At 41.1% G+C, this 21,113-nt stretch overlaps 1 protein-coding gene across 1 annotated transcript in view; it reads left to right on the forward strand.

The window, feature by feature from the left end:
• The window catches only part of SKAP2 (src kinase associated phosphoprotein 2), a 191,553-nt gene that overhangs the window by 155,348 nt on the left and 15,092 nt on the right, over positions 1-21,113 (forward strand). Inside the window, exons 10-11 of the mRNA XM_069958762.1 lie at positions 7,228-7,320; positions 15,616-15,725. Coding sequence (XP_069814863.1) covers positions 7,228-7,320; positions 15,616-15,725 — 203 coding nt within the window. The remainder of the gene's footprint in view (positions 1-7,227; positions 7,321-15,615; positions 15,726-21,113) is intronic.

Consider the following 21,113-nt stretch of genomic DNA (forward strand, 5'->3'; position numbering starts at 1 on the left):
GCCATAGAGCAGTGCTTCTCAAACTTTTTCTACTGGAGCCTCACGCAACAGACCAAGGCAATGCCTGGGCCTCACCAGACTGACCAAGAGGGTACCTGGGCCTCACAATATGTGGTGAAAGTACATTTAAAAGCTGAAAATAATGCTGGGACTAGCTTACACCCATCTTCCAAGCTCTATATACTAATAAAGCAAGTACTAAATAAATTAATAATGTTGCTAAAATGGAGATTTTTGCAAACAGCAAAAGGACTGTGCAGATTATAGTTACTTTCGTGAAAACTGGCTCCCCAGCTGGGCTTCACCAACAACTAGGGGGTGCCTCACTGGTGAGGCCCGCCTCACAGTTTGAGAAGCACTGTTATAGAGCATTCTATGAGATGGTTTGGTTAGTTAATGCCAGGAGAAAACTTCCAGCCTAAATGCCTGGTGAAAGTAAATATTAATGCTGTGAAATTGAAGAGAATTCCGACAATTAAGAATAGTAATTTCCAGTTTCGTCTCAGACTGTGTTCACACATGCATTTACTGCACATGCAGTCACGATAATGACTTCCACCAGGTGGTACCACTATACAGTAGGTGTTTTCCCTAAAGGAGCTGAGATAGGAGTGTATCCAGGTGCTGGCATTCTGCTGCGTGGTCTTAGCTGTGTACCATACTATTGTCAGGGTCTCTTCCTAGAATCTCCATAGACAGTTCTGTTACTTTTGATGGGAAACGTTCAGCGTGCAGACCTTTTCCTCCATTAAAACAGTGTACAACCAATGAGAACTCCATAGTTGCCAGTTTTCCCGGGACTGTCCCTGATTTCACAGGGCAGACCCGTCAAATAAATGTTCCGGCAAACCCCGCCCCCGTACCGGCCCCCAATGCAAATCCATATGCCTCTAATGCCTCCAGCCACTAGATGCCGCTGGTGTGGCGTCCCAGCTACAGGGCCTGGCCGGGACGCCACTCCTGCCTCTGGGCTAGAAGACCCTTAAAGGGGTTATCCAGTGCTACAAAAACATTGCCACTTTCCCCCTACTGTTGTCTCCAGTTTGGGTGGGGTTTTGAAACTCAGTTTCATTGAAGTAAATGGAGCTTAATTGCAAACTGCACCTGAACTGGAGACAACAGTAGGGGGAAAAGTGGCCATGTTTTTGTAGCGCTGGATAACCCCTTTAAGGAAGTGAAGATGGTCCTGTGCTGCATGAAGACAGGTACTGACATGCCCACATGAGGAAGGAGGAAAAGCTTTATGGTGTGAGAGGCTAGGTGAATAGTAATCAGAGCTGTGTCAAGTGTGGGCAACTATAGAACTCTGGTAAACCTCACTGTAAGTCATTGTGTTAGCTGTTAGCTGTCATCATTGTCCATCACATGAGAGGTCTACCACCGTCATCATGGTTTCCATTATAACAGAAACTTAGGGCCCTATTACACCAACAGATTATCTGACAGATTTTTTTGAGCCAAAGCCAGGAATGGACTATAAACAGAACAGGTAATAAAGGAAAGACTGGATTTCTGATCTTTTTAAACCCATTCCTGGCTTTGGCTTTAAAAAAATCTGTCAGATAATCTGTTGGTGTAATAGAGCCCAAAGATGGTAGATGGTAGTATGACCTTTAGTATTGACTCCAGAATTTAAGTGGTTCTACAGTGGGAGTAAGGGGGGGGGGGGGTAGTCAGTGGGATAGGTTGCCATGGAATTTGTGAAAGTTCAGCAATGGCCCCTTGGTCTGCCATGTACAGGTGCATGAGATAATGTGTATTATACCAGTAATAAAACTATTGCAGGGTTAAAGTGAATACACCAGGACCGCAGCACCAGCATCCCTGTGCTGACGCCGATCTATTCATGGTAAAAACAGAAAAGCGATGTACCTCTAGTACATTCGCTTTAAGTCCCACACTAGGACTAAAAACCATGAAAAAATGTATTTGTCCCGTCTCCCTAAACCGGTAGTTGTCAAAAAGTCCTATGCAATGTTACCAATGAAAATTACAAGACAAGTGAACCCTACACATCATGCATGGTAGCGGAATTGTGCATCTCTCTGGATTGTGGTGGCGGTGTTGGTGGGTTGGTCGGACAAGGGGGGGAGGGGGTTCCAGCGCAGAGTGACAGGTACCTTTTTAACATTTTCTACCATGATCACATATAAAGGTGAGCTTTGTATGTTAATTTTGACCATACACCTTTATCCTTAGTAATATGGAGATATAACTTCAGTTGGCTGGAAGGGACTAGTTAGTTAATCTGTGGCAGTAAGAGGGCTATGCTGGCAGCGGAGAGCTGTGCAATACTCACCTGTCACCCAGCTCTTCTTTGGCCCATTGTTTCTAATGACAGCCGCCAGTCTGTTCAGTTGGTTTTGTGGACCGTGTGTGTTTGGAATAATAAGTTAATTTGCCGACGAGTTCCACATTGCAGCTGAGAGGCATGTAAATACAAGCTGCTTATTTGTAAGAATCTTCCAGATTTTCAGTATGATTTCCATGGTAACTATCTAATGAAAACCCCACAGCCATCTGTGCAGTTTGATGGATCACTTTACATGGCAGAACTGGTTTTGTTTAATGTTAAAAAAAAAAAAAAGCATAGAGAGCCACATAGTCATAGATACATATGTACACACATAAATCCATACGACCCGCAAACTATCATTCATTATTATAAAACCACTTAATGTCTCTGCGTCTGCATGAGGCTTTGTCATTTAATGTAAATGGGCTATTGATCAAAATCTCCCAGAATACATCTGGGCCTAAATCTAATGTATTTAGACTTATTCATTAGGTACATTAGAAAGCCCACCGTCTGCTATTACCCAGATTGCATGTAGCATGTAATATGTAACATTACTTTCGGACATACTAGCATCAAGGCTGAATGAATGGGGGTAACATATTTTTTTATAGACTTTGCCTTTATGGTTCTGAGAAAGGGGAATATTGGGGAATATTCATAGCACAATCCTTGTCATATCTATCAGTGAATTGCGGCTTTTTGCAGATCCTAGACGATAATCACAGATAAGCAGTAGTAGCCGTCGGCAGGGCCAGAGTCAGCACAGGGCTCACCCGGGCAAGTGCCGGGCCACAATGCCTCTAAAGGCCCAGAGAGGGAAAGGGGCCCGGTTCTCTGATGTTTAGCCTGCTCACTGTATTGTAGGTGGTTGAGGCTGAACATCAGAAGAAAGATAAAGAGCAGGACCTGTCAGCATCCTGCAGAGAGAGAGAGGACCTGATCACAAGACCGCAGGTCCTCAATACTACAGTGTGGAGATCAGCAGGGCAGAGAGGAAGAGGGAAAAGACTGAGCTGTAAATGCTGTGTGTCAGTGCCAGTCAGTATTGTGTGTCAGTCAGTAATGTGTGTTTCAGTCAGTAAGTAATGTGTGTGTCAGTAATCTTCATCAGTCAGTAAGTGTGCGTTAGTCGTGTGTGTCAGTAATGTGTGTTTGTGTGTGTTAGTGGTGTCTCAAGTGATTGTGCATAGTGGATGGATGAGGGGCTCGCTGAGACTTTGTCACCCAAGGTCCCGTAAAAACCTAAGAGCTGCTGCTTGCTGTCGGGCTTGGATGAGCATTCCTGTGTTCTCAGTGGTCAAAGGGGGCTGCTCATCTCACTGAGAACACAAGGTTTAGACAGAAACTCAATCTGCCTGATCCTTCTCTGTGGGTCTAATGACCACAAAATAACCAGATATGTAACCTGAAGTTCTTAAAAAGTTCTTGGCAGACTGGAACGAATACACCACTTCCTGCAGGACATAGAGCAGCTGATAAGTACTGGAAGACTTAATATTTTTTTAATAGAGGTAAATTACAAATCTCTGGCACTTTGTGGCCCCATTTGATTTGCAAGACTAAAAAATTGGGGTGAATAACCCCTTTAATTTTTTACAGTGTAAGGCTATGTTCACATTCTGTAAGAGACCGGATGTTCCGAGACCCTGCCAGGTCACGGAACGGCCTGTCTCTGAAAAGATCATCCCGGACGGTAGTGCAGTACCGGCTTGATGATCTTTAGCCCCGCAGAGTTCTGATGCAGGCGCATCCCTGCGCCCCCGCATCAGAACTCTCCACTGCCCGCTATGGAGCATGCGGCCGGAAACGCTCGCTCAATAGCGTGCACTGACACGGTTTTCCCGACCGCTATTCAATGAATAGCGGCCGCAGAAAGCTGACATGTCAGTTATTTGCGGCACCGCGAGAGATCCTGGATGGAGTGTATACTATGTGTATACGCTCCAGCCGGGATTCCTAGGCAGCAATGGCACGTATACTTGTTGTACAACGACCATGGTTTACGAAAATATATGGTGTGTGAACATAGCCTAAATTTAGTTATTGTGAAAAACATCTCTTAAGGTGGTCCATGCACTATGCTATTACATTCAATGTGCATGCCTAGTTCCTGTAATCTGTGTGTGCTCCCAATCTTTCCACTTGTTTCTTGAACTGATCCAAGTGCAGTAAATCTAGTCATATAAATCCATTTCTACACCTAATACAGTTATAATAAGAGAAATAAGCTCTGAAGCACAGACGCACCTGCAGAGAAAAAAATAATGACAATATCTGCACCTTACATAATGACTCCCTTCTTCACAATTAGGGGTAGCCACAGCGGCATTGCTAGGCCGGAAAACACCAGATCATCATTCTCGGTGGAGAGTGTTTTGCGCTGTGCTATGCAATTTTTATACCACATTAGCCCTGCTCCAAAATGATAACAACTGTAAAAGTACATGCCTATACATATCAAAAAATGTACATTTAAATAAATAAATAAATAAATAAATAAATAAAACCATTGTACCAGACCAATAAAGCCCAAGGTTTTACCCTCCTAGATTCCTCCAGAGCTTGTTGTGAAATGAACACAGTATTTAAAGTTTAAACATAACTTTTGATATGTTGCTGTCCATGGTGAGACTAACAATTTATTTCATGCTTATTATCTATTTAGTCTCCTTCCCACCAGTTCTCAGCTGCTGCTTTCTGCTGTGTGAACCTTTCTCTCTGTCTCCCCCTCCTCCCCTATCCCTTCTGAGACTGCTCACGTAAACAAGTCCATGTCAGTCTTTATCTGCAACATTGTAGCTTCTTTGTAATGCTTGGAGGATTAATCACAGTAAGTTCAGAATAACTTTCCCTTGTTTACATTAACTGTCTCAAAAGGGAGGGGGAGGAGGGGGAGACAGAGAGAAAGGCTTGCACACAGATTTTTGTGTTTTCAGCAGAAAGCAGCAGCTCAGAACTGGGAGAAGGAGACTTTATAGATAATAACAAGTATGGAATCAATTGTTAGTCTCTCCATGGGCAACAGCGTATCAAAAGTTATGTTTGAGTTGAAAAGCCCTTTAAACGAACCTAGTAGGAGTTCCATAAAACAGGTACAAATAAAACAGAAAAACATCTGATAAAAATATATGGCTCGAATTGCAACCAAGAAAAACACAGTGGCACACTCCATAGCGCTTAACATGTGACCCACGCAGCCATGCCAAGGGAAATCACATTGTTTCTTCTATTGTTCTATATCTCCTATTGCCGCTACCTGGAGAACAGGTAAACTAATGTGTTATACAGATGGATTGTGAATTAATTAGAGTTTTTAATGGTTATCAGAATGGCCATGTCATTAGAAAAACATTTGAGATGCCAAAGATGTCAAAAGTTTTGATCATTTGGGGTCTGAGTATTCAGACCCCTGCAATCTTTAAGATGAGGTAGGGAAACTGTGCGGTTATGCACGTCACCCCCTGACTCGCTGATTTCTACAGCTAATAGAGAGTCATGGAGTGAACTGTATAACTGTGTACATCACCCGATTCCTCTTAGAGATTGGTAAGGGTCTAAACATCCAGACCCCGAATTATTAAAACTTTCGACATGTCTCTACTACATGTAAAAAAAAAAATTCTAATGACAGGGACACTTTAAGCATTCAGGACAATCTGGAAATTCACTTTTCATGCACAACATTAACCACTGCACAGCAGAGGTCTGGAATTACTTAAAGCTGTGTTATTTTCTTATAACCACCTTAGCATGCGATGCTTGAAAAATACAATACAGCCGAAATCTTTCGCAATAAGAGTGGATATAATAATAATAATAATTATTATTATTATAATACTGTTTACTGTTTTACAGGATACTACAGCGTATTTTTTTTTCTCCCAAATAAACTGATGTCAGAAAGTTATATAGATTTGTAAATAACTTCTATTAAAAAAATCTTAATCCTTCCAATACTTATTAGCTGCTGTATGTCCTGCAGGAAGTGGTTTATTCTTTCCAGTCTGACACAGGGCTCTCTGCTGCCACCTTGATCTATGTGAGGAACTGTCCAGAGCAGGAGGGAATTTTCTACTGCTCTGGACAGTTCCTGACATGGACAGGAGTGGCAGCAGAGATCACTGTGTCAGAAAAAATATACCACTTCCTACAGGACTTACAGCAACTGATAAGTACTGGAAGGGTTAAAATTTTTAAAAACAGAAGTAATTTACAAATTTGTATAACTTTCTGACACCAGTTAATTTGAAAACAATCTGGAGTATCCCTTTAAGGGATATATGTCAAATGCATTTCCTTACGGCTGACACTTATTGATAGCTATTGGGACAAGGAGACACATGGTACCAGGGGTTACATCCCCTGTACAGTGTTACCCAAGGCATCAATGCTCATATGTAATGTAGTGTCACATTCCTGTGCTGAGTGCCTACCTGAGGCCAGCGTGCCGTAGAGCATTGAGAGGCTATCACGCTTATCTGAAGCCTATTGATTCTAAGCGACCAGAGACATCGCCTCCTGGAGGCCACGTGAAAGGACTCTGTGGTTTCCATTTTTGAATGTTGTCAGTCTCGCTGACAATTTCACGAGAAAGGCCAAAGATTGATGGGACAGGGGAGGCCAACCAATCTGTCATCATGAGAGCAACAGATTAAGTCCTATCGGCAGGCTGCTGTGGAAAGGTTTGCATTGCAGCTGTTTGTGCTCTTACCTGTTGTCGTGCCCACTTCCCTTCCTTTGTATAGATCGCTGCGGAGGAAGCAATGAATTCACCTCCACCAACAATAACCCAACAACATGCAGCCATTGTTTCAGTGATAGGCTATTATGGCTTGGTGTTTATCTTTTCAGCATTTTATTGACTTGCTTTATATGAGATCATACTGTATATATTTATATGACTTACACCATTTGCTTATGTGTTTCAGAGGAAAGTAACAATTCGGTGAGCGTCCCGGAGATCCCGAAGCCTCTGAAGGCCCCTATAAGCTCGGCTCCTCCAAGCAGCGCTCCGGCGGCAGGTGATTACAATGTGGCCTTAATTTGTCTAGGTTTAATTTATTCCAGTCTGTAAAAGTTGCCTGTCTCTTCTGGAGGGTGTGTGGCAGCTAAGCTACTTAGATCCATTTAGGATTCACAAAACACACTAGAGGAGGATTTCTAAAGTAAGCCGGTTTACACAAGGCATTCCTTCCTGAATTACTTTGTAATGACTCAATTAGCTTTCATTTCTGCACAAAGGAGATTTACTTGCATAAATTAGCTTATCATCATTGAGGAAGTGTCACTGCTAAAGGACAGTTTATAGATACAACATGCAGTCGCTGTCACACCTATGAGAATGTAATATAGACATCTGTGTATACTTTGTGCTTGAACAGAACAGACTTCTGCCATTCAGAGGCTGACAGGGGACAACAAGTAACCCAGGGGACTGGCAATGTAGACGTTTGTGAAAAGGTCAACTTGACACAGGCTCTGACAATCGACCCGCAGTTCTGTCTTCTTTGATAAAAATCAGATAAACCTAAGACCACTAATTGATCTGCAGCCTGTTTAAATGTTGGCCATGCATATCTTCATTGCATATGATTATAGCAACAACAAAAAAAGAAATCGAATGAGAGAAAAGAGAGGCCCAACGAGTACAGCGGATGCATGGAAATTAGGGGAGGACAGAAGTCTGGAAGAAGGGAAGTTCAGCTACAAGGTTTTATTGTAGTATAATACCATAGCATTTTTGTCATATCCCTTGTTAAAGGCGCTGATAAAAGAAAACAATCAATCAATCAATCATAAACATAGCTTTTACATTTACCATCCCTCCTAAGTCTTTCTCCGTTTGAATTTCCCGCTGTTTGCAGGTCCCTGAAGCTCCAGTTGGTGGCTTCATTTTTTCTTCACTTCCTGGTCTTTCCCGTGATGCACTTTTGTCTCCTGTGATGTCTAACTGACTCTATAGAACTGTTAGAGGCTTACATCTTGCTCAGCCAATCAGAGCTGAGCAACCTGTGTCATCTGACAAAGGAAGCTGGCTTAACGGGGCTTAGCCCAGCCTCCCTCTTGATGATGTCATTGTCACAAAATGGCTGCCACAGAAAAGCCTGGGGTCAACAGTCATTAGGCAAGAATGTGTTAACTTCACTTCCTGGTGGGGGATTGGGGGGGGGGGGGAGATAGGGAAGGGGGCAGATAGGTGATTGAAGCATGTTACAAAGTTATAAAACTTTGTAATGTGTTTCAATTACTGGGAAAAAGCTTTTTGCTGGAGTACCCCTTTAAGGATGTCATGTTTTGTATATTTAGTGAAGTCATCACAATATGGCGCTGACCTTCTAAACACTAATTCCTTAAAGCTTATGTAAGTAACTACTAGTGCTAAGCAAGTAACTATTCTCGCCCCTCAGCCAATGAAGTACTGACACAAGCCTAAGTAGAAGAACACACGGCTAAAAAAATGTCTGCCATCTTTGAATAAAGGAAATCCACCTTAACCATCAGTGTGTTAGTGTGGTTACTAAGTGCGCACTAAAAACTTTATAACTTGTAATTCAGAACAGACAGTCAAAATGACAGCACTCCTGAGGTGCATCCATTACACTCTGGACAATGACTAATGTCTGATGTACTTCTTGGCATCAGACTGGTCATGTGGAGTTAATCTTTTTAATTTTTCAAGTACTGTATGTCACTAAACAAAAGGCCCTTTTACAGGCAAATGAGCAGTGCAGCGATCGTTCATTTGCCCTGGTTGCTCAATTGTTCAAGCCTTGTAAGTAGTGTTGAGTGGACTTGCTGAACTTTTCGAGTTTGGCAATGTTATTTGACTGGAAAAGTTAGATGCTGCCCTAGGGAGTCCTGGAATACATGGCTACAGCCATAGGCTGTATCCATGTTTTTCTGGCAGCCTTTGGGCGGCATCCAACTTTTCCAGACACCACGATTGACACTGACGACTTCATAGAGGAGACTGTGCTAACATTTAACATTAGATAAGCACACTTTCTGGAGCCCTTTTCAGTCTACTTATATATTCTTTGTCTCTGTGGGTGGATGTAGTCTAATACCCATTGCCATGATCTCCATTACAGCTTTTATTTTCATGACAGGGCTGAACATACTACTATTTTCTGTTTTGTTTTTTTTGTGCTATAGTGATGCTTTCCCGTTATTGCCCCAGTCTTCTCATTTGTGAACCTGACCTTCACCGGCTTGCAAATGATTTGATTCTAATAAAACTGCATGAGTTAGTAAAATTAGATTGTAAGCTCCATTAGGCCCGAGTGTAATATTATTAGATTAAACAGCCTTATATAAGGAGAATTATATCAAATAAAGAATGGTACAAATATATGATATTACAATTACCATATGTCATTCGACATATTTGAAGCCTTCCTGAAGACAATATGTGTTCCTGAACTAAAGGGCATTGTACTTTATAATACAGACAGATTACACAACACCGGACAGCAGAAGATGTGCTGCTTATCAGGACTTAGCACCTCTGCAAAGGCAAAAGCATGGTGGCCCTATCTTTACTGTGTCCTGTAAGGAAATGTAGTCTGGGTTGCCCTCTCAGCTGTACGGGCCATATACATCACTCCTCTCCTGCTGTCAGGAGAAGGGTGGACATGAAGGCCGTGATCAGGAAGTCTCTTTTCATTCTTTTCCTTGTGTGACATGTGGACAGGAAACAAGAGGCTGATTTCAGGGCCCACACAGGAAAGCAGAAACAGGTTACCAGGAGTGTTTAGGCTCGCAGAAAGGAAGTAAGCACATGATATTGTACGTAACCACAGAGAGGCACTAAAAATTCTACAATAAATGGTGAAAAAATAACAGTAAGTTCTGCTTTCTATTTAGTGCCAGTCACCACGAAGAAATGCCATAGATTCACCCCATCCAGCACCCTCTAATTCTGGCTTATGTACAGATGTCTACATCAGAGCTTCGCAAACTTTTTCTACTGGATCATGGTTTCTTTCTGCCTCAGAAGTCCTGAAGAGTGTTGAGCGGATCTGTCAAAATGTTTGGATTCGCCAACATGGCCGAGCCCAAACACTTTGACAGATCTGCTCCACACTAGCCCTGAATGAAGCCTCTGAGGATGATGTGAATCTGGACTAACCTGCCAATTTCAGCAGGATTGGCCAACCATCTAATGTTCATGGTGGTCTGCCAACTGTTCCCTATAGACAGATAGTGGGGGAAAGGGGGATCAGCATTTGAACTTAGACCTGCCCAATTTTTTTTGTTCTCAGAAGAGATAACCAGCCACCAGATGTGTCAGTCAATGGCTTAAAGGGGTATTGTGGGAAAAATTTACTTTTCCCCTATCTACAGCATAGGGAAAAGTAGGAAATGGCGGGGCGTCCGACCCCTGAACCCCCCAGCGATTTCCTTATCACACCCCGACGCCTCTGTTATGAATAGAGCCCCGGGTTGGCACGTGACCCGCAGCCCTATTCATTCCTATGGAGTGACGGAAAGAGCCGAGTACACCATAAGAGTCAACTTGTCAGCAGGTCTCTTTACATTAAACTAACTACATTTAAGTGGATCTGCCAACGGTCTGTAGATGCGTATCTGATATGTATCGTAGACTGTGACCATAATAATTGTCCATTATCCAAATAGCATGACGGTTATTTGCTGTGAACAGTTGTAATTATATTTTAGCATTGTAGTTTTTCGGGCAGCACATTCGCATATTTAAAGGGATAGTTCCCCTTTAGGTGCCAGAAAGTGCCAGAGATTTAATTATATAAAAAAACCAACTGTTCCAGTACTTATCAGCTGCTGCATGTCCTGCAGGAAGTGGTGTATTCTTTCCAATCTGACACTCTACTCTCTGCCGACACCTCTGTCCATGTCCAGAGCAGTAGCAAATCCCCAAAGAAAACCTCTTCTGCTCTCGAGACTAGAAAGAAGTACTGGAAGATTTGAGATTTTTAATAGAAGTATATTACAGATCTCTGGCACTTTCTGGCACCAGTTGTTTTTTTGTTTTGCTGAACTACCCCTTTACAGTCAAATCTGACAATTCTTGACTATATGATAGTTAATAATAGATAATAGACTATATGATAGTTAATAATAGATAATAGAAAGAATGAAGGCAAAACTGTTTATGGTAAAAGGTGATTTTGGCCCAGGCATTGGCTACTAAAGCTGTACCCTACATGTTTAGCCCAATTTATATACAATAGCTCCAAGGGACACTCAGAATTTACCTTGGTCTCTGCCTAGCAGAGTTTATTCACCATAATTAAGTCCCAAAACAATATCAGAATCACTAGCCTTACTATAAAACAATTACACCACACAAAGCTAGATTTTTAACTATAAGCAATTTTATTTAACATGATAAAAAATCGCATAAAAACTATTATAAGTGCAAAAAGAATCCAGTAATTAAAGACAGCCAAAGAAACCATGATATAAAAAATTCATAGTGATCACAACATATTCCATGTAAGCGTCAGCATCATTATATATAGCCAAGTAGTATATCCACATGGCCTCCTAGACCAACTGCATGTAATTATATCTAAACCATGCAGCATCTAGTACATCATAAAGCGCGCTTACCCATCGTGGTATCTGGCGTCCGTAACCCCGACGCACGTTTCGCGTTAGGTCGCTTTCTCAAGGGGCGTAGCCCAATGACTCTAATGACTGACTCTAATAAAATTAATGCCAAACCTAGTGCATTGCATGTCTTGAAGAGGGTTTAGATATGCAATTTGTTTCTATATATTAGCCTGGAAAATTACACTGGTAAAACAGCATTACATATACAGTATTGCCATCTCTATGCTGACATCAATGGAGAAAGGTATACACACTTCCATCTGCAGTGAGACGTTCCCTATCCTGCAGCTATTACTTACCTTCTCTGTACCAGAAATGAACACATTGTTGCAAGATCATGACGTTCTCCCTCTTGTATTAAAGATGCAATGAAGTAGTCAGTGCCTTAGCATTAGGCGTCATTCTGGAATAAGTTGCATGCTATCCTTGACATTGTGCAATCAGCAATATATTGGTGCAATTTTCTCACGTGGAGGATTTATCGCTAAACGTTCCACTTTCTCTATGAGAGTTAGGTTATCAATACCATTCATTCTGTAAACCTGTCTATATAAAGTGTTTTCAGCATACTAAGTTACTTGGGCTTAATTTATTCCTGATCTATGCATTATGCACACAACTTGCTAATGATATGTAAATGTGGGTTATAAAGTGCTATGGAATCCACCGGGCCTGCTGTTTAAAGATCTTCTAACAACCTTAGATTGGCGGTAAAGTCTCAACTGTGTTTATGCTTCCATCAAAATCAAATGATGCAATTTACATGCAGATTGCCATAGTCAAACACATGGTATCTTGTCAAAATATTTGGCATGAGGATTTGTTTCTTTTTTCCTAATTAATGTCATTCTTCTACTTTTACCTTAACTCCTTAAAGTCCACTTTAAAGCAATTTACTATTAACCTCATAGCAAAACGGTAAGCAGTCTATTGCAATCTATCTTTTCATTCTGGCCCCTATTCACAAGCATGAGAAGATCCATATATTATCCTACCTGTGAACCAGGGTACTGAGTAATCAATCAGTTAATGGGGTGTATGGCAGTTTTAACACTACATCCATTGTCACTATGTGACAAAATGTTGGTGCTCTGTTGTCTTTCAGTACAATGTGCCTAAAAATCATACAGAAATATTAATTTCGAAGCATTATGGCACTGTGGCGATTAAAAAAAATAAAAATCAACGGGTTGTGATCACAATCAGTTTTGCAGTATACTCTCTTTATTTCTTTTTATGATTAAAGGAATACTCCGGCAAAAAATATTTTTCTTTTTAATTAACTGGTTTCAGAAAGTTATATAAATTTGTAATTTGCTTCTATTTAAAAATCTCAAGTCTTCCAGTACTTATCAGCTGATGGATGTCCTGCAGGAAATTATGTTTTCTTTTAAGTCTGACACAGTGCTTTCTGCTGACATCTCTGTCTGTGTCAGGAACTGTCCAGAGCAGGGGAGGTTATCTATGGGGATTTGCTGCTGCTTTGGACAGTTCCTATCTTGGACAGGAGGTGGCAGCAGAGAGCAGTGTGTCAGACTGAAATAAAAACATAATTTCCTGCAGGACATACAGCAGCTCATAAGTACTGGAAGTCTTGAGGTTTTTAAATAGATTACAGATTATAGATTGTAATTATAGATTACAAATATATATAACTTTCTGAAACCAGAGGACCCCTTTAAATTAATGCTATATATCTGGCACCACATGGTTCTTGCTGTGACTTCCTATGTTCCATGCTCATTCTGTGCCCATATTTTGTCTTTTCTCTGTTCAAAATAAGAGAGCAAACACAGGTCCCAAAACAAGTCCCAATACTTTGCATGTTCACAGACATGGCTTGATAATGATTGACAGCCATTACTGAGGGTCAACAGAGTGGGACAGGTCTTCAATATGCATGTATACAACTGTTGCACATCCACAGAGAATCTGGAGGGTTCTTGCATTGTATGGTCAGCTCTCCTGTCACACAGCACCAAAACCTCTGTAACCACATGGTGGCATTATACTGACTTAATTGTTGCATAACACAAAACATTGTCTACTGGTAAGCATGCGTAGTTGATAATATAGTTAGCAAAAGAGTTAATTGCTCTCAGCTGATATACAACCTGCATGCTGAACAGGTTTTTTTTTGTGTCAATGTGCAAAGGATTGAGATTTCCTGCATGTGGTCTCTTTTTCAAATATCTGCACGGAGAGAGCATGGACCACAGTTTGGCCTGCGTAGAAGTGTCAGCAATCACTCAAGGAGCCCTATAAATCATTGATTACTGACCGTACATCTCTCTCTAAACAGGGGGGGCGCGGCTAATAGCAATGTATTTAAATGGCCGCACAAACAATGCAGGGATCGTTCATGTGGCCTAGCTGCTTGATAAGTCGTGCAAAGGCACTGAATGTGAGCCCCTTGCTATCGTCACTTGTTTCTGATGCCCAGTGTAGTGTAAAAGGACTTGTATCAAAGGAGTTCGGGTCAGACATTTTTTTTCAAAAGAGCCAGGGAGGAGGTAGCTGTACATAACAACATGCACTTACCTCCTACCTCCAGTGACATGATGTGTAAGCCCCACTCAGTCAGTCAGTGGCTAAGGTAGGATCCTACTACAGCCCCTGACTGGCTGAGCGGGGCTGACACGTTACAACCCCGGTCACCACTCAGACCAGGAAGCGGCCGGGGGACCAGGGACCGTAGTGGGGGACAGCAGATTCCTGTGTTGCAGCCAGGGAGGTAGGTGCATGTTGTTATGTTCCGCCTCCTCTTCTCATTTTGAAAAAAATGGACGACCCCGGATTTCTCCTTTAAAGCCAAGTATTAAGGCCATTTATACCAAATTTTATACCAAATAATTTTGTAGAATCCAACAGAATTGGATAAGAGCAGAATTTGTTATTTAAAGAGTAATTGTAATTTCTGCAAACTTGTGACACATCAGGAGTTCATCATTGGGGGTCTCAGCATCTGGATTCCCACTGGTCAAAACTTCTGACATTCAATTATAACATTTCGGAAAGCTTAATAAAATAATAGTTACTATAGTACATCCAGGTGCTGTAATAGTTCAATAGTAAAATTAAATAGAAAAGCTAAATATTTATGTTACTTGTAATAATACTGGGAGTTATAATTAATTAGAGGGAAATTCATAGTGGCTTTTATCCAGAGAATGTATCTAAATGTCCTTGTAGGCTACTAAAAGCAACAACCCCCTACCCTGTTTGTTTGCATGTAACAAAGAAAATACTTAATTACTATTTCTAGTAGTAGTAATTAGACATGAGCAAATTTGTGATAAGTACCGAACGAGCCACTTATATGTACATGTCCGTGCTCGCCTTGGGTCCTTCTTCTCTGGTCTGGTCCCTTGGTCTTCTCCGGTGAAGGCCCGCTCAGCCAATCACAGGCCTATTGGGGCAGGACAACACCGTGGCCTGTGATTGTCTGAGCGGGCTTTCACTCAGTAACAAACCAAACTTTTTGCATAGTACGTAATCAATCTGGCTTTGGGAGACTCAGTTTACTCATCTCCAGTAGTAATATTATTTCTAAATAATTAATTATAGCAAAGTTTATTATAATGTTCTAGAATACATCTAGCTTTCCATACAGTGTGATAATACAGGCGACCAGATGGCACACACGCAGTCATCCACCCTCTATATGGGAATACAGTACATTTTATTTGTTTGTAGAACATTGTTATTTGTTCCCATAGGAAAAGAAACCGACTATGAAAATTACTACAGAGGTTTATGGGACTGCACAGCGGATCACCCTGATGAATTGTCCTTTAAATATGGTGACGTCATATATATTCTCAGTAAGGTACGTTACACAACTTCTATGCTGAGAACCGGGTTGGGACTTTGATTGTTTGGTGGATTCCATGAGGGTAGACTTGGCATTGCCAGTAGTACTGTATGTGCTACCCAAAATTCTATTTCTCCCACAAATTGTCCTTACACCCACAATAATAAATTGCATTGTCATTTTAATACAATCATATTTAAAACATAATCTAATAACAGGAATTAACTTAAAAGTATGTTTATGCATGCCTAAGCGGCTGGCGAGAATCCAGTGGAGGGCCAGTATAATGGACAATAATGATAGGATGCCCTCCGCTGCCTGCCGACAATACGTATATTATTTTCATCTTTCCCTTTCAAAGTAGATGATTCTGATTAGGAATTATTATGAATTATTTTCATGAGAGGTCAGCTAAGACCACAGCACTACCCATAGTTCCACAGGGTGCTTCTGTGAGCTAGAATTTACTGCTTTAACCTTCTAAGTATTGCACATATGTCTTTATTACATTGATGGGGTATTTTATCCTGACATTTGCTATGGGATTTAATATTATATTTTGTATATTAATTACATGTTTATACAGATTTTTTTTTAGGTTAATGGAGGAGGAAGGAATGTGTGTGTGTGTGTGTGGGGGGGGGCAACATGATTTTAGCAAGTCTGTCTTTGAGACCCCCATCTCCATTTTCTTTTACTGGCTGCTGCTGTGACTTAAAAGTAGCAAATGCCAAATACAGAACAGAACAGAACAGTAATATGAGACAACAACAATATAAATGCATCAACAACCATGTAACCATTACCAAAATGAGGAAGGGCGGGAAAGAGCACTTCCAAAACCAAATGAGAATTGCCAAAACAGTTTCTTAGGAAATGGGGGTAGCACAGAAAAGGAGGCAGCGCACACAACCCCATTAACAGCCAATGAAAGGCGAGCAAATTATAGAGGCACAACAAGAAGAAATGTATGACTACTGGTAGGCACACTGCAGACAGTGCAGCCTATAGCCGCATGCTTACACTTACTGTCTGTATACATTCCATATGGTTATATTACATAATACAGACCCAGGGTTAGCAACGTCCATATTAACATCCGTATTTATATATGTACCAAGTCTGCCGGGAGGGGCTCTGACGGCTGTACACATTTGTATGTCTTTGTCTCACTGCCACCGACTTTTCCATGGCAGTACATGCATGAGCCCTTATAGGATCATGCATATATCAGCTGATTGTTGTATAAAGAAACAGCACCAAAATTTTCACCTATGCGCATATATGTGTACATGTTACATGGATTCAATTGTATCTGTGTCTTATGACACAGATACAACTTAACATTTTAATAAAAATATGGATGCAACTATACACCATATGTTTTCCAGGCAGTCCTCAGGCTGTATCCTCCTTCTCCACGGAGCATGATTCAAGAGCCGATCATTCGGCTTTGTACGAACCCTAATGAAGCCTGCTTTGCTCGTCTCTAATTATAATTCATTTCCGGTGGATGTATATATTATAATTGTAATTTTTTTTAAAAAGCAAAATAAAAAAAAGGTCTGTCTGGATAACCCTCTACAGGCACACCAACTTATTTTATTTTGGTTTTTAATATTTTTTTTTTAAAACACAAAAAAAGCGTACTATATGTATTATAATGAATTTCCAGGAGAACTGTGTTTATTATAATAAATTAAGGGAGCACAGTGCGTATTATAATCTATTTTAGAGGGCATGTAAGTAACACTATTTTCAGGTGACACCATGTGTGTTTGAGGTGCTATTATTTTTAGAGAGTACATCAAGTGGTAGTAATATACAAGCTGCACAGTAGGCTGTTGTGTGTGACATTATTAAAGTCTGGGGACACAGTATGTGGAATTGTGATTCTGGGGACATTATGTGTGCAGTACTATATTCAGGAGGCACAGTGTGTGGCAGTATTATATTCAGGAGGCACAGTGTGTGGCAGTATTATATTCAGGAGGCATCGTGTGTGGCAGTATTATATTCAGGAGGCACCATGTGTGGCAGTATTATTTTACAGGGGGTATAGTGTGTAGCAGTATTATATTCGGGGGTATAGTGTGTGGCAGTATTATATTCAGGAGGCACAGTGTGCAGCAGTATTATATTCAGGGGGTATAGTGTGTGGCAGTATTATATTCAGAGGTATAGTGTGTGGCAGTATTATATTCAGGAGGCACAGTGTGCGGCAGTATTATATTCAGGAGGCACAGTGTGCATAAGTGTTATATTCAGGGGGTATAGTGTGTGGTAGTAGAGGTGATCAGCCAAAGATATCTGGATGGCAAACTCTGCAGACACAAGAAGTAGCTGACAGAAGTCATAGAGGTTTAAACACCATGGAGAAGAAAAGAAACAAATACAGAGAAAACATTACTGAGTCACTGAATGTTGTATATTCTGCCTGTGTCTCATCAGCCCTGTGTTTCCTAGTAAGATGAAACACCAACTCCCAGCATACCCTTACCATTGTTCAGGTCATACTGGGAGCTATAGTTACACATGGTAAAAAAAATGCAGCATGGTTTTAGACATGTCATGTAATAGCAGACCGCTTACCTTAGCACTTATATTCATATACTGGCGTACGCCTGCCGTATCCCCTACTCGCCCGATGGGTGGGCGAGGAGGGGGGGGGGGGGCTTGGCAAGGCGGAGAGGAGGTGTGGCCTCCTCTTGCGCCACATTTATCATGATTTATGCCTGCTCACTGGTTTGTGCGTGCCATCTGGCTGGATTCACCTGAATTTGCACAGGGAAAAGGGGGCAAGTACTAGAGATGAGAGGATTTCCCGAAGTTCAGGTTCGTATGAACCTAAACTATCGGCATCTGACTCCCGCTGTCTGCCGACTCCGTGCAGCGGGTGGATACAGCCAAAGGAACGCCTGGAAAACTGGGATACAGCCTATGCCAAATCCGCTCATCTCTAGCGAGTACGCTGGTCTTTATAAATGCCCCCTTTTGTCTTTCCTATTGATCACAGTTGGCAACAAGTGAATTACATGTCCTACCTTTACACTATCTATTGACTTTTATTTGCAAATAGCTGTATAATAATTGAACTACAGTTTATAACATTTATAACATTGACATATAACATTATCACTGAAACACACATACAAATGTTTTGTAGGCTCCGTGGCTTGTATGATGTAGCAGTGAGGCGGAGGTACAAGTTTATAGTATGTTGGCACTGTGAACACTGAATTAGCCTAGGATGTGAATGTCCCCATTCTGTACAGTGTGACAGGTCCAGTAGCATTGGAGCGCTGACAGTTCAATTTCACTAAATTTGATGTTGTTACTCCTGCTGCTACTTTATTATGAAGAATGTTAGCTCATGAGACTGGAACATTTCTTTTCCCTATGAATATAAGTGATCAGGGAATGCACTTGGTAAATACTGGGAACCGGCAAACTTCTTTTGTCAACAATGTGTTAGTCTGCCCTATGATTGTCCCTTCAGTGCAGTCTTGACTATGATTTATGAAATATGATTCAGCTACCTTCAAAGTGCTTTCTCTCAACAATAAAGTAACAGCAAACCTACATATTCTTTGCATGCACACTGTCATTCGCTGGATCTCATAATGAAACAGCCATTAATTACACTGTCTGTATTAGCAATGACATGTTTTGCCGCCACAGACTGTTACTCCAATAATCCCCAATCTATCACCAGTAACCAGCCAGTGTAAGCCTTAAAATTATTCTCTCTATACTCTATGTGTACTGAAATCTGTGTGAAGACTAGTGGTATAAACAATTTATTAGCACTGCTAATGACAAGCATGGGCACAACTATCAGAATAGCAGCTGCTATGGGGGGCCCAGCTAATGGGGCCCAACTCCAATGTTAAAGCCAATGTACCATCAGGTACATCGCTTTAAGATTTTTACATCAACAGACTGGCACCGAAGTGGGGATGCCAGTGGTGCTCTTCTTCTTTTGAACCCCTGCCCATTTCTCGCACACGGTGCAAGTCTATTCCCAGGCTGTGCACAGGAACGTGGTCACAGTTTGGAAAAAAGAACCACGCCACCAGCATCCCTGCGCAAGCACGAGTCTATTGATGTAAATTCTTAAAGCGATGTACCTGATGGTACGTTCGCTTTAAAGAAGCCTTGGGGATGAGGAGATGGAAGGCAGGCAAAATTACTGAGCATTAGAGTTATATTATAGTTAAAGTCCATAGACACCTTTACTTTAATTATTTTTTTTCCTTAACATTCAGTCATCTATACAGTCTTCTATAAACAATTTGTACCATTTAGGTGATGCTCAGACATGGAGACATTTTTCAGGTAGATTTTCTGCCTTTTCAGTGTTAGAGATAACAACAGAGAGAGGAGTGAGTACATACCAGCCTGAAAAGTAGACAGAGGGGAGAGAAACCTTTGAGGACAGCTTACACAGACTGGAGATAGAGAGAGCAGAGCAGATACAAGGCAGTCTGAAGGGGAGAACACAGAGAGGAAATAAAGCTTGTGCAGCCTACTGGTCAGGGTGTGGAAGCAAAATTCTAATAAAGACATATGCAAAAAATGATTTATTCACCAAAGGATGTACAAAGCAAGTACTTAATAACATGTTTTTTTTAAAGGTGTCCATAAGCTTTAAAGAATAATTACAAATGCACACATAAATGGCAGAATGTTGGCAGTTGGTCTTCCCCTCAGTGGACATTGGCTATTAGCGCTGCCACTAGAGCTCTTTGTCATCTTTGGACACAGCAGCAGTGGACCTCTGGATCTGCACCCTCAGGCTTGGGTTTTCCTGGTGTTCAAAGACAAGCTGCCCCCCGAGATGACTGCTCCGGTATAAACTAAGCACACCTCCCCTGACAGCACCAGCCCTAGCTATTTGGTTAGTGGGATTTACTTTTACGTGAACCAGTCCTACGAGCAGGGAAAACTATTACCATTAATAGCAAAAAAGTGCTACAAAACATATCTATTGACTGTTTTTTTTCATTGTCATGTGCTAAACGCCATAATTTATTGTTTTAATTTTAATGTTGACATAGCTTTGGTATTGCAGGACAATTTGTATTCTTTACCACTTTGGGGTTCATATAAATTATTCATTACATTTTATCAGAACAATTACAACGATACTAAATTTATCTATTTTTTTTTTTTTATTGTTTTACTAGTTTTGCACAATAGAAACATTCAATTACCACTTTCCAAGACCCATAACTTCTCTTCTAGATGGAGATGGTAGGGGGTTTTTCTGTTGGAAAACTAGTTTTTATTGGTATCAGTTTCTAAAGGGAATCTGTATCACCCAACACCGTCCCCAAACCTCCATCACAGTTTGTTAGTTTTTTTCAATACTTCAATACCTGCCTAGTCCAGGGCTTCCCT

This window comes from Dendropsophus ebraccatus, chromosome 2, assembly GCF_027789765.1.
Source record: "Dendropsophus ebraccatus isolate aDenEbr1 chromosome 2, aDenEbr1.pat, whole genome shotgun sequence".
Taxonomy (NCBI): Eukaryota; Metazoa; Chordata; class Amphibia; order Anura; family Hylidae; genus Dendropsophus; species Dendropsophus ebraccatus.